Source organism: Callorhinus ursinus, unplaced genomic scaffold, assembly GCF_003265705.2.
Source record: "Callorhinus ursinus isolate GAN/ISIS: 27379988/994484 unplaced genomic scaffold, GSC_fseal_2.0 scaffold12, whole genome shotgun sequence".
NCBI classification, from domain to species: domain Eukaryota; kingdom Metazoa; phylum Chordata; class Mammalia; order Carnivora; family Otariidae; genus Callorhinus; species Callorhinus ursinus.
This window is the reverse complement of record NW_027397074.1, coordinates 69,591,627-69,603,920: the sequence shown is the minus strand read 5'-3', so window position 1 is coordinate 69,603,920 and position 12,294 is coordinate 69,591,627. Positions and strand designations below refer to the sequence as shown.

At 47.1% G+C, this 12,294-nt stretch overlaps 1 protein-coding gene across 2 annotated transcripts in view; it reads left to right on the top strand.

Moving 5' to 3' along the window:
* The window catches only part of COPG2 (COPI coat complex subunit gamma 2), a 95,590-nt gene that overhangs the window by 80,105 nt on the left and 3,191 nt on the right, over positions 1–12,294 (top strand). Inside the window, exon 21 of one of the 2 annotated variants that reach the window (XM_025854914.2) lies at positions 7,905–9,633. The exons of the other annotated variant lie outside the window; for it this stretch is intronic. Coding sequence (XP_025710699.1) covers positions 7,905–7,996 — 92 coding nt within the window. The 3' untranslated portion in view covers positions 7,997–9,633. Of the gene's footprint in view, positions 1–7,904; positions 9,634–12,294 lie in introns of those variants that run through there. 2 annotated transcript variants of the gene reach the window in all.

The following is a 12,294-nucleotide window of genomic DNA, read 5'->3' as shown; positions in this document are numbered from 1 at the left end:
TCCCTCACCTGCTGCTCAGCCCAGTTCAGTGGTCTTTGCCTCAGACGCACGGTACTGAATCCGCACGCTGCGGCCACTCCCATGTCCCTCCGCCTTCCTCTTCAGGTGTCCGCAGCTAGTCTGCCCTCCCGACCCCCTCCCGACCCCCCTTTCCACTGACAGGAAATCCCAGCCTCCAGCCTCCCCCCACCCCGCCAGCGTACCAGAGGCCTTCTTGGCTACATCCATTTGCTCGCTGTCTGCCTGGACCGGGGTCCTTCTCCCCCACGTCTGACAGCCCTGACTCTGGGGCCGACCCCGTCACCTACCCCGGCTCAGGGGCTCACCTGCTCAAGCGTCACGTCTCTGCCCGCCTTCCACTCGGGCCCCTTCCACCCAGTGACTCTCACCCGAGGACCCATGACCCCCGAGACCGCCTATCAGCATCATCGTCTGGGCGTGTTTTTGGGTTTGCTTTTGTGAGTTTTTTTGGGTGTGTTTTTGCACTGAGCAGAGCACTGCTCCCCCTCAGATGTTCTGATAGGCCTGCCTTGGGGGCCATGCCCACAGCCCCCCTCGGGTGAAAGCCACCCCCCCCATCCTCGGGAAGAGTCACTGCAGTGGAAGCCCACCCCGACTCCCTGGGCTGCACTCTCTGCCCTCGCGCACCTCTGGCCTCCACCAGTTGTCACTGACACTGTTCCTCAAATCCCAGCATTTCCCCACACTCGGACATTGACCCGGCTCTGTCCTCTTGGCACCACCGCATGCCTCCTGTGTTTACTCTTTGACACTGACGTGCCCCATACCCCAGGCTACTTTATAGTTATACTTTTTATTTCTTGGCTCTGTTCTCCCTTGTAATCAAGAACCATTCTTGAGTGTGACTTTTATTTCTTTTTACTTAATATCCCCTTCCATGCCTCATTTATTCCAGTGTTTAATTTTATTTGTTTTCAAAGTGCTTACTGTTTCCTTTCTCTGATAGACCTTTGGAAATCTCCTCACTGCAGCCCTCATTCTTTTCCATGGTTAATATTTTGCAGGAGGTTCTCTAATCTTTTCCTCTCATCCCTTTTTCCTCTACTCCACTCTCTTTGCCAGACTGTGTTTCTTTCCTCCTCTAAATCTTGTTGAAAACTGTAGCCTCCCTTGAACTCAGTTCCAAAAAGGTAAATACACTCTAACCTCCTTAGCCAGATTTCCCTCTCGTTCCCATTCAACATTTTCTCTTCTTTCAGTTAGCCTTCAGAGTTCCTTAATTTACGTACTGTGATGAGTGTTGCAAGATTCTCTGTCCAGCCACCTTAATTTAGTCACTCTTTACTGTTTTCTCTATCATACACTGGTTTTACTGTACTCTTATTTTTTCACAGTTTCTGGATATAGTAGTAAGTCATGCAATTTCCTGTTTTGTTCCTCTTTTATTTCCATTATTATTAAGGACACTTTACCCCTGGGAAAAAGAGAATATGAGACTTCTAGTCCTGTCAGCCTATTTCTGCATAGCCCCGCGTGCCTGCCTCCCCCTTCCCTGCCAGGCTTCAGCCCCCTGCCTCTTCCCGCCCTCCCACCCCTGGCCCATAATCTGCCCAGTAGCATCGTTCTCATGAAGTCGCATGCCCTTTCTAGGTATGGAGGTGCACTTTTCAGTGCCCTTCCATGACACTCTTTCCCCTATGTCTACTGAGTCCCTCTTGACCCATTTCTTAACCTCTTTCCCCTCCTTTGTTTGGAACCGGTTTAAATGTGCAACTCGATCTTTCTTTTCCCTTTGCCTTTTGCACACACTCCACTCTAATGCCTTTAGTTACCTTCTGACTTCTTTCCGTCCTGCCTTCACGCTCTGCGGTACCTTCCACCATTCTTTAATCCTGTATCCATCCCTTGATGGATGCACTACTTCTACTGCCCTCATGTTTCTGGGGCTCCTTACTGGAAGCTGTTTTCCCTTATATTTGCTCTAGTTACTCTGAAATGTGGGCTAGTCCATACAGTGCTCTTTTTACTTAGTTTCCATCATCTGTATTCTTCCTCGTTCTATTAGTTACCGTTACAGTGCCAAACCTTGCCTCAGGATGTTCTTCTGCACATGACCTCCCCCATCTGAAGGTACGTTTTGCTTTTCCACCCATTTTCTTGGTGTTCCCCCGCCCCCATTTTATCTTTTATTAACCATCCATATACTGAGTATGTATCATTCTCCTACATTCACTAATAACTCCTTGTTTGATTCCTCTTCTTATTCTACATCCATTGCTCAATCTGTTTCTGTATTTCTTCTTTCCTACAGATTTTGCGGAATTGCTTTCACTTCTATTTATTCCTTGGTAGGATCCCTGCAACTTTCCTCCTTTTAGGCCCCCTTCACGGGACCCATCTCTAACCTTTCTCTTTATCAGCCACCCTTTTTTATGCAAACATACTTTCTCGGATACTGTCCCTCTTATGTCTCATTTCACCCCTCTCTCTCCTTCTGAGAACTGCCTCACCACACAGTTCTCTTCTTGACTCAACTGCTTTTAAGTGTAAGCAATTTTCATTACCCTTGCTTTCAAGTATGCTGACTAGCAATTTTTGTTAGTAAACGCTTATGCAGTTATATCTTAAATTTGAAAAAGCCCTTTATATCTCCCTTTAAAAAAATCCAACATATTTTCTGAACCATCACAAAAATATTACAAGAATGTTCAAGTATTTCTTATAATGTAAGCCACTTTAAAGGACAGCTACATAATTATTTAACATATAATTCATTCATTCGTGTACATGTTCGTGTGTAGTACACAGTGATCCCATGCTAAGATATAAGCCCGTCCGTAAACGCATTCGCCTTTTACGCTGCAAGGAATAATGAAAGGCTTTCAAGATAAATAACAAAGTCATGTACATTTTTTAAGTGAAATATATAAATAGGAAACTTTTCGGAAACGTTTACTTACCGACCGGCGAATTGCTTGAGCCGTTCAATGCACATCCTAGGGAAAGTGATGGCAGCAACGCACAAGACATTGAAAAACCTTGAGCATAGGAAGCAAGCCTCCTGGCAGAAGAGCTTCAGCCACAGGAAACATACACTATCCTGAACAGCCTTGTGTGCAAACAAGAATGCTGACTCACTGCAGTTTCCCAAGCACATGGGGCTATAGAGGTAAAAACTTTCCAGGGTAACAAATACTTTGATAATGTGTGTAGATAGCTGGTGGGTGAGACCTGCGTCCCTCACTCTGGTCTCCGGAGTAGTTGCCAGTTTGAACCCCGCCTGTCCCAAACCCAGCCTAATTCATGCCTCCCCCTGCAACCGGTATCTTCTCTCCCTCCCTCTTTCCTCTTCTTTTGTGCTACTCTTCCCAGTTGCTTCTCTCACTTTCAGCCAGTCCTCACGCGATTCCTTAACGTCTCGGCAAATTTAACATCACTTACAGGCATCACTTATTTCTTTTGAGGATCTGCCCCGCCAGATCTTAAGCATTCATCATGAACCCCAACCACTCCTCACCCCATAAGCATTCGTTTGTTCTACCGAAAAAGTCTTCATTCAGTCCACACCTGCTAAAGTCAGTGGTGATGTGTTTAAGGTTTCCACCAATGGCTTTGTATCTTAGTCCATCTCCTTCTAACCTTTCCTAGGAAGCAATCAGTCAGTCATAAATAAGCTAAGACTTCAAGAGCCAGCCTCCCCAGCTCCTACTCTGCTTCAGGCCCTGGAGCCTCTCCCATTCCAGACCCAGTTCTGAGATATGAGAGCTGCTCTTTTTTTTGTTCATACCTGTGGTGTCTTGTTGCCATGCCCTTTACTCAGCTGCTCTCTCAATTCCTGCAGTGCCTCTGTAGTCACTTGTCGTCCTCCCTTCCTTTGTGTTCTACCATGACCTTTGACCCAAGCGTGGAGTAACAGCCGTTCCTCCCATCAGCAGGACTTTTCAAAGAACAGTGTTCCATGCAGGCAACTTGAACATTGCTCTTCTGTTCCTTTTCTCCATGTTCCCTTTCTCCTGCTGCTGCAAACGCCCTATATTTCCTCCGTCATTCCTTCTTTTCAGCTGGATCATTCCAGTGAACCTAATCCACTCCTCTGGATGCGTACAGTTTTAATAGCCAGCACTCACAATTCAACCCTCTCGGATCTTCCTTCTTTCCTACATTCTATACTGAGTCTGTTTCCACCTTCCATCAATCTGGACTTTTCGAAGATCCCCTCTCTGGACCATTTTAAGTCCATCCCGTTTAATTTCTCTCTAGCTTCTCATTCTCTTGACTATACCAATTGCTTCCAATTCTTTTCCAACAAAGCTTTCTGGGCAGCAACACATCATATTCCAATTCTTATTTAAGCCACATCCTGACCTCTTTCCTCAGCTGGTTGACTGATACCTGGCTTAACATACAACTTTTCGCTGAACTTCCAATTCCGATTCTCTCTCAGTGTTCCCCATCCTGGCCTTTAAATGCCCTTTAATGCCCTTTTAATGCCCTTCCTTGTTCGCCATTTTGCAAGACTGCATGCTCTACACCAAGCCTCTTCTTAGATTTCAGCCTCAGTTCTTCTCTACGTTTTTCTTCTCTTTTTAAATACATGCCTCAATAGTTTCTCTCTCTTCCAGCCAGTTCTAACATGATACCTTAATTTCTGAGCGAACTTTAACATCATACTTCAACAACTTCATCCTGATTTCCTTTGATTATTTGCTCTGTCATAGATTATTAACATCTCTCACATTTTCAGCTTCCATCTCTAATCATAGTGAGGGATACGTTATTTTTCTCTTGAGGTATACTCCCTTAAAGATCCTCACCCACTTCTTACCAAATACAGATCGTCCCCTCACCAGACACCCTCCCGCTATGCTCTCCTGTTGGTCAAACAGGTTGCCACCATGGCTTTGCATCAAGATTCATCCTGATCTTGCCCCCTATTTGTATCAGTCAAGTCTTTTAATGAACATTATTCCATCCCTCCCAAATTCATACACCCACTACTCTACTTCTTTATATCCTAACTTTATGCTGTATTTGGGATTTTTTTTAAAGAAATAAAATATTGCATATAATTGAGATTTCCTCTGTACCACCTTCAGAATCATTTACCTCTCCTTCACTACGTAATTTGATACTTCTGTATTTATAATTTTAATAAATATTTATGTCTCCTTAAATAACATGTAATGCTATCCTTGAGGGTTTTAAATACATATATGTATGTATGCACATACATATATACACATATGTATATGTATGTGTATATAAATAAATTCTTTAAAAATTTTTTTCCGTCAAGACTTCAAGAGCTAGTCTGCTTTCTGACTTCTATCCATATCCAGGCGTTTACTTCTTATTATAACACCATTCACTGCAACCTTTAACACTAGACATTTTAACCAATTAGACCTCTTCCAAGACCTGACAGATTTCTCCATTCTGGGTTTCTTTTTTTTTTTTTTTTTATGTTAATCACCACACATTACATCATTAGTTTTTGATGTAGTGTTTCATGATTCATTGTTTGCGTATAACACCCAGTGCTCCACGCAGTACGTGCCCTCTTTAATACCCATCACCAGGCTAACCCATCCCCCCACCCCCTCCCCTCTAGAACCCTCAGTTTGTTTCTCAGAGTCCATAGTCTCTCATGGTTTGTCTTCCCCTCTGATTTCCCCACCTTCATTTTTCCCTTCCTGCTATCTTCTTTTTTTTTTAACATATAATGTATTATTTGTTTCAGAGGTACAAGTCTGTGATTCAACAGTCTTACACAATTCACAGCACTCACCATAGCACATACCCTCCCCAATGTCTATCACCCAGCCACCCCGTCCCTCCCATACCCCCACCACTCCAGCAACCCTCAGTTTGTTTCCTGAGATTAGGAATTCCTCATATCAGTGAGGTCATATGATACATGTCTTTCTCTGATTGACTTAATAATCCACATCTTATTTGCCGTTTTGTCACTCTGACTACTGAGAAACTGCTCGAATTCATGCCTGCTCCCATTAATTAAAACTCCTTTCTTCTTTTGTATTTTGTTATGCTTTACCATACCTTAACTACCCACTCGAGCTACCACATCACCGACGCTGTAGCATCCCACAGCGCCCCACGTCACATATATCAGCACCCTGCCGTGTATCCTAACAGTGGGTATGTACCTGAGCTTTCCTTCCCTCGTGGTTTCTAACCACGCAGGAAATACACATCATCTGATCTACAAACAAACCACTCACCCACACTCCCTGACTGGTCAGTTCTGATGTATTCTAAGGTCGCGAGCAACATCTTTTTAGAATTCATCTTCATAAAACTCCCTGAAACCTGGTCTGCATTTTTGCCACTCCATTCACTAAGTCTTCTCTAATTCACAGAGTGGTCCTTTTCTCCGCTCACCAACCCTCTCCTCCTCCTTATTCAGTCATAACCTTGGTCTCGGTGTGTGCCCAGCCCACCATCCTTCAAGAATCTGCCTCTCTTCAGACCCTCCCTTCACACCCGCAGTCATCTTCACTTGGCTCTTCCATCCCTTTCCTCGTCCCGTATTTTACCCCAGAGCAGCATGCTGCCCGAGCTTCTGTGTCCCTCCTTCCAGCTACTGCTTACTTCCGTCTCCTCCTTACAGATTCCAGCTGTCTCTTCAGGACAGACAGACATTGGGTGCTCACCGTTCAACCCGCTGCCATCTCCCCCAGCGTCCTACAGTCTTTACTGCGTCCTCGCTTCCTCCCAGTTCAGCATAAACTCCCACAGGATTCCTGCTGCTGGTTTGCCTTTATGTCCATGCCTCTCAGCCTATCTGGCCTTGCGCTCTACTGACCGGACACCTTACTTCCACGATCTTTCCGGCAAGGCATCCTGGACAGCAACGTCTCGAACTCCGGGTCCAACTCGGCCACCTTCTTACCCCTCTCCTTGTTCACACACAAATCTGACAAATGTCCAGCTCCCATTTGGCCCTCCTTAATGTCCTTCCATATTTATTTTTCTACCTGCATGTTCTGCACCCTTGCCTAACGCACACACGCCCTCTCCTTATGATTCCCAGGCTCCGTCTTTTGCTCTCTCCTTTGCTCTTCGCTCGTACCAATCTCCTCAGTTGCTTCTCTCACTTTCTGCAAATCCTAATACGTTTCCTTAATTCCTGAGTGTGTCTTTAACATCCTGTTACAGCACACTCTTTCCAGTTTCCCCTGTGTGTCTTAACCTTTCAGAGTGATGCGTGATGACCTTTTGAGCTTCCCTCCCCTCTGGCCCCCACTCCCTCACTCAAAACCAAGTGACTACTTTTTAGACAAGCCCTTCCCTTGGAGAGCAACTGACCAGTCTCCCTCCTTTTCCATCATGATCTTTGGCCCGAGGGTGCTGCCATATACTTCTGGTTAGTGTCAGTGACTATTTCCATGTCAACATTCAGCGATATTTTCTCATCTGATGGTAGCTTTAACTGTGCTGTTTTTCTCCTTTTTCTTGATTTTTGCCTCATAAAAACAATCTTATGTTCAGCATCCTTCTTCCACTCAGAGACTACGTATGCACGTATCATTCCCATAGGTTCAGACTCACTTCGAGATAAACAAATACCTCATATTCAGCCCTCACTGTTCAGACTGTGGACTGGATTACAGGTCCATCCCCTGTGGCCTCTCTCTACCCTCCTCTTCCACATGGCCTCCTGAACAGCTCCCCTTCCTCACCTGTTTGTAGCCACACACCCCCTCCTTCCTTTTTTCAGTCGTCATGGTCTGGATTAACATAAAACCACTCTACAAAGTCCCTCCTCTGCACATCCCAGTGTCCCTCACTCCAGCCCTCTAAAGTGACCTTCCCCCTGGCCAGGTTACTCTCCTGCAAGCTCCCTGCCCTAGCGTGAGTCACGTGGCCCCTTGCCTTATTCTAGCCTCCATTCCCTCCGTATCTCCTGTCCTTTCTTACAGGTCGCCCCAGTTGCTTCTCTGTCAGCTGGTGCTCACATGACAGGCTGCTAGCAAAGACTCGTCAGAATGGCTCTTCATCTGCCTTCATCTAAAGCAGGGATTCTCAAACTGCAGCTTGTTAAGACACAGACTCAGCAGCTCAGGTGGGGCTGAAGAACACGTGTTCAGAAGCACTGCTCTAAACAGTCCCCTCAGCCAAGTCCTTTCATTAAAAATTTCCCACCAAAGCATCGAGATCAAGTCTACTTCTGACTTTCATTATTTTGCAGGCCTGCCCTCCCCTCCCCGTATGCACACGAGTCCCTGCAGTGTGGCCTTATGCCCAGCATATGAGGCCAGTGAGGCCCGTCTTTGTAGCTGACAGGATCCCCCATTCTGGGGGCCTTCGTGATGCGTCTGGTTGTTCCCGTTACCATGCCGGCTGCTGAGAGTTGTTCTCTATACAACGCTCCTCCTGACCTTGATAACCGCCCCTTCCCTGCCCCTGCAGCTCTGGCCCAAGTGTGGGGCCTTCGCCGTCCAGTCAATACCTGCCATTCTTCAGGTGACCTTTTAATCGGGGGACAACTACAACGTTGCTCTCCCGTTCCAGTCTCCTTACTATCTACCCTGCCCTAAAGAAACATGCCACCTTCTCTGGAGCACCACCACCCGCCCCTTTAGCCACCATCTCCACTTCATTCAGGGGACGTGGTCTCCTCCTCAACCGCTCTCCACCAGGTTCTCGCCCCACTAGCAAAACATCTCCACCTGACAGTAAATTCCAGAGTAACTTTAATGTGGCGCTCACATGACAATTATTTGTATCTCCCTTTGGTTGTTTGCCCTGCCACATTTTTATTCCCCGCAGTGTAATTTCATCTACCACCTGTACAGAGAAGTAACTCAAGCTGGGTTCCCACCCCGTCTCGAGCCGCTCGTCTCCCGATACTCGGCCTCCCCGCTGCAGACACACCACTCACACAGCGACCCCGTGTCCACGTGCTTTGTACCAGGGCCTCTGTACCAGGGGCATCTTTACCTTTGTCCTTCCGGTCCTCCTCACCGGGACTTCCCACTGCCCTTCAGGCCCTGTTCTTCTGTCGTCCTCCATACGGCTTTCAGTCGGGCTTTCAGACGCAGCATATGACCAAACCGACCAATGATGAGATCTTACGGGATTTCCCATTCTGGGGAAGTCTATTCCTCACCCTCTCTGCCCCTGCCACTCCCCCTGCTCCCCACTGCCCTTTCCACAGCACTCCCTTGACGTAATCTCCGTCTCTCCTTTCCGACATGACCATCAGCTGCGCTGCAAGCGTGGCACCATACCCTTCCCGCCCAAACCCGCTGATCTGCAGATGCCCCGCCTCCTCTGCAGGCTCTCCCGCTCCTTCCCGGGCTTGGCCCCCGCTTGACCTCCATTACCTACAGAGCCGCTTGTTTTGTCAGCTCGCCTCTTGGTATCGTTTCTCATGGATTCTGCTGTTGTCTCGTTCCTCTTCCTTGTTCCGTCCATGCTCTTCCACATGCACTTGCCCCCCTCAGTTCAACCCCGACCTTCACGGGACTCCTGCCACCCGCCGTGGCTGACGTCCATCCCGCTTCGACTCTTTAACCTCTCACTGTTGGTCACACTGTGGCACTCCCTGACACCACTTCTTATTTCGCCACTTCGTCTCCACAGCCTCCCTCCTTCGGCTGTAATCTAGCCTAGCCCACAGCTCCCTGCTTACTGTGCGGCTCTGCCATCTCCCGCCCACCTCCCCCCACCCCTGCCTGGCCCTCTGTGCCCTTTCCTCCTCACACCTTCTGCTCTGCTCCACACCTTAAGTGCCCTCCCTTCTTGGCTTCTAGCCTCCAGCTTCTCTCTTCTCCTCCGTGCCCAGGAAGTGTCACTTTTAGTCCTCACACAGCAGGTAGCTTCCAAGAGCAACCACCTTTAATGGCACTTCACGAAGTAAACTGTGACACCTCACCCAGCCCTCCTTTACTTGCCCCCTCTTGACGGGAGGAGGGGGTGCCAGACCCTTCTCTTCGGATGTGCTCCCTCATCCTCTTCAGCCGTTCCCCATGGCACAGTCAGCTCTTCTCCGGACAGACCACGTCCACGCACTCTACTAAGTCAAGCCCGGGATCTCTGAAGTCACCAGCAGTAGCTTTTCATCAACTTCCCTATCACCCAAGTCCTTCAACTCCCAATTTCCCTCCAAATGGGTGCTCCGGGAGCTGGTCCGCTCTTGCCTCCTCCTCAAGTCCTTGCTCCTCACACTTTCTTTATACTTCTCCTACTCACAACACCCAAAATGTAACCAGTGACCTGTTTCCAGCTCTGACAAGATGCCCCATTCCAGACCTCCTTCATCCCTCACCTGCTCTGCCTTGTGGGCCTTCCACTACTGTGTTTCCTTTTCTCTGCTTCTAGCCTCTCCTTTCCTTCATATTGTGTCATGACTGGTGGCCCAGGAATGATGTCCCGTCCTTCCAGCCGTTATGTCATTCCTTAGTGACTCCTTTCTGTCTGAGGGCAACTTAAATGCTGCTTTTTCTGTACCTTTCCTCCTTTTCCCCTACGTTTGTCCTAGAGAAAAACCTTCGCTTTCAACATCCCTCCAGCCATGTGTAGAGCATTCCCAGGGATTCAGCACTCTTTCCTGGTGGGTATTTGCTCTTCATTTTTAGCACTCACTCCTCAAGTTGCGTCCATCTGCCTGGATTTCCTACACACTGTGTACGGCATCCATTCCTTCTCAGTTCAGTCCAGACCTGCATGGACTGCTATAGTTAGTCTGTTTTGCATCTAGCCCTTCTACCCCTTTCTAATTTCAGCTCCATTGGCTACAGCCTTTAAATTATTTCAACAAAGCTTTCTGGAGTGTCCTCAAAGCCCCCATGTCTTATTTAATCAGTCTCCCCTCCAGTGGTTGAGACCGGGCAACTCCCCACCGAATCTTCCACTCTGCCATTTGCTACACTGCATGTCCTGCACCCCAGCCTAACTCCCACGTCTCTCTCCTGACTTCATTTCCAGCATCTCTTTTCTCTAATTTTGTGTTCTTTCACACAAGTCTCCTCAGTAGCTGTCTCTCATTTCAGTCAGTCCTCTTAAGACAAGCCTCATTTCTGAGAAGAATTTTAATGTAGATCTCCAGGGCATTCTGCCTTTATTCCCTTTGGTTATTTGCCTGGCTTCATTCATGAAGTCCTCAACTTTGTTATGGCAATGGATTCAATATTATTCTCTCGCCACGAAAGGCCCCCTCACTCCCTCTCCTCATCACCCAGTGTTAGCCATCCTTTCTAGCAACATCAATAGATTGCTACCAGTGGTTTTACTGGAGTTCACCTTAGATGCCCTGTAACCTCTCCTTCTATCAACCAAACCATTTAATTAAAACTTTGTCACAGAACTTTCAGAAACATTCTGATACTATTCCTCTTTGCTTCCTTAATCTGTTTCTGTGTCACTTACTTATATATTAAGTGTCTTATGTCCTCACTTATACATAAAATTCAACCAGTTTGCCCCAGGCTGTGATCTACCGTTGTTCCCAGTGATCTCCTGTTCCTCTTGCTTGTTTGCCTGTAGCCTCCCTGCTTAATCAGAACCAAACTGGGATTCATATAATCTTGCATTACTCAATGTCTATCCTGCCTCTCATTCTTACTTGATCATGACCTTTGTCCCTCCATAATCCCGTCTCTCTCCTCTCTTTCTCTGAATACTTCAACTGACCCACTCTAGGTCTGTGCTAAATTCCACTTCTTTCTTCCTTCTTCCCTTTCTCTCCTGCAGAAAACCCTACCCTAATTAACCATGTCATTCTTTGACCAAGCCCCTATTGCATTGAAATAGATTCTGTAGTCTTAACAGGTATACTCTTTCCTATATGGGACAAACCACTACCATCATCCGTTTTCAAGGTATTCTATTCAATTCATTTGCTCTCTGAACTCAGACCTGTTCTTCATAGGCGTCCCACCGGTGGCTTTAGTTACTTCTAATATTCCAATCTCTTGACTGCCTCAGCAAACCAGGGCCTGTTGGAAAATATCTGGTCTCCTTCATTTGAAATGCAAGGTATTTCAAATTTGTTCCTAAACAAGTTCTCCTCAGCACCTGTACACTAGGGTCTCTCTCATCATTTCCACTTACCCCATGGCCCTTCTGGCCACTTTCCTTTTGTGTACCTTCCTCTGCTTGCCAAATCTTTTTTGCATCCTTTGAGATCCTGTTAAACTGTTGTATTCTTTCAAATTTTTTGATTTCCCCAAGCTGTTAATCCTGCACTCCCCCACGGCCCTCTGTTAAAACTTAAAGAACCTATGGTATGGAGTTGTAGTGTCACAGGTATGCAGGCAGATCTCTCTCTCTCTCTCTCACACACACACACACACACACACACACACA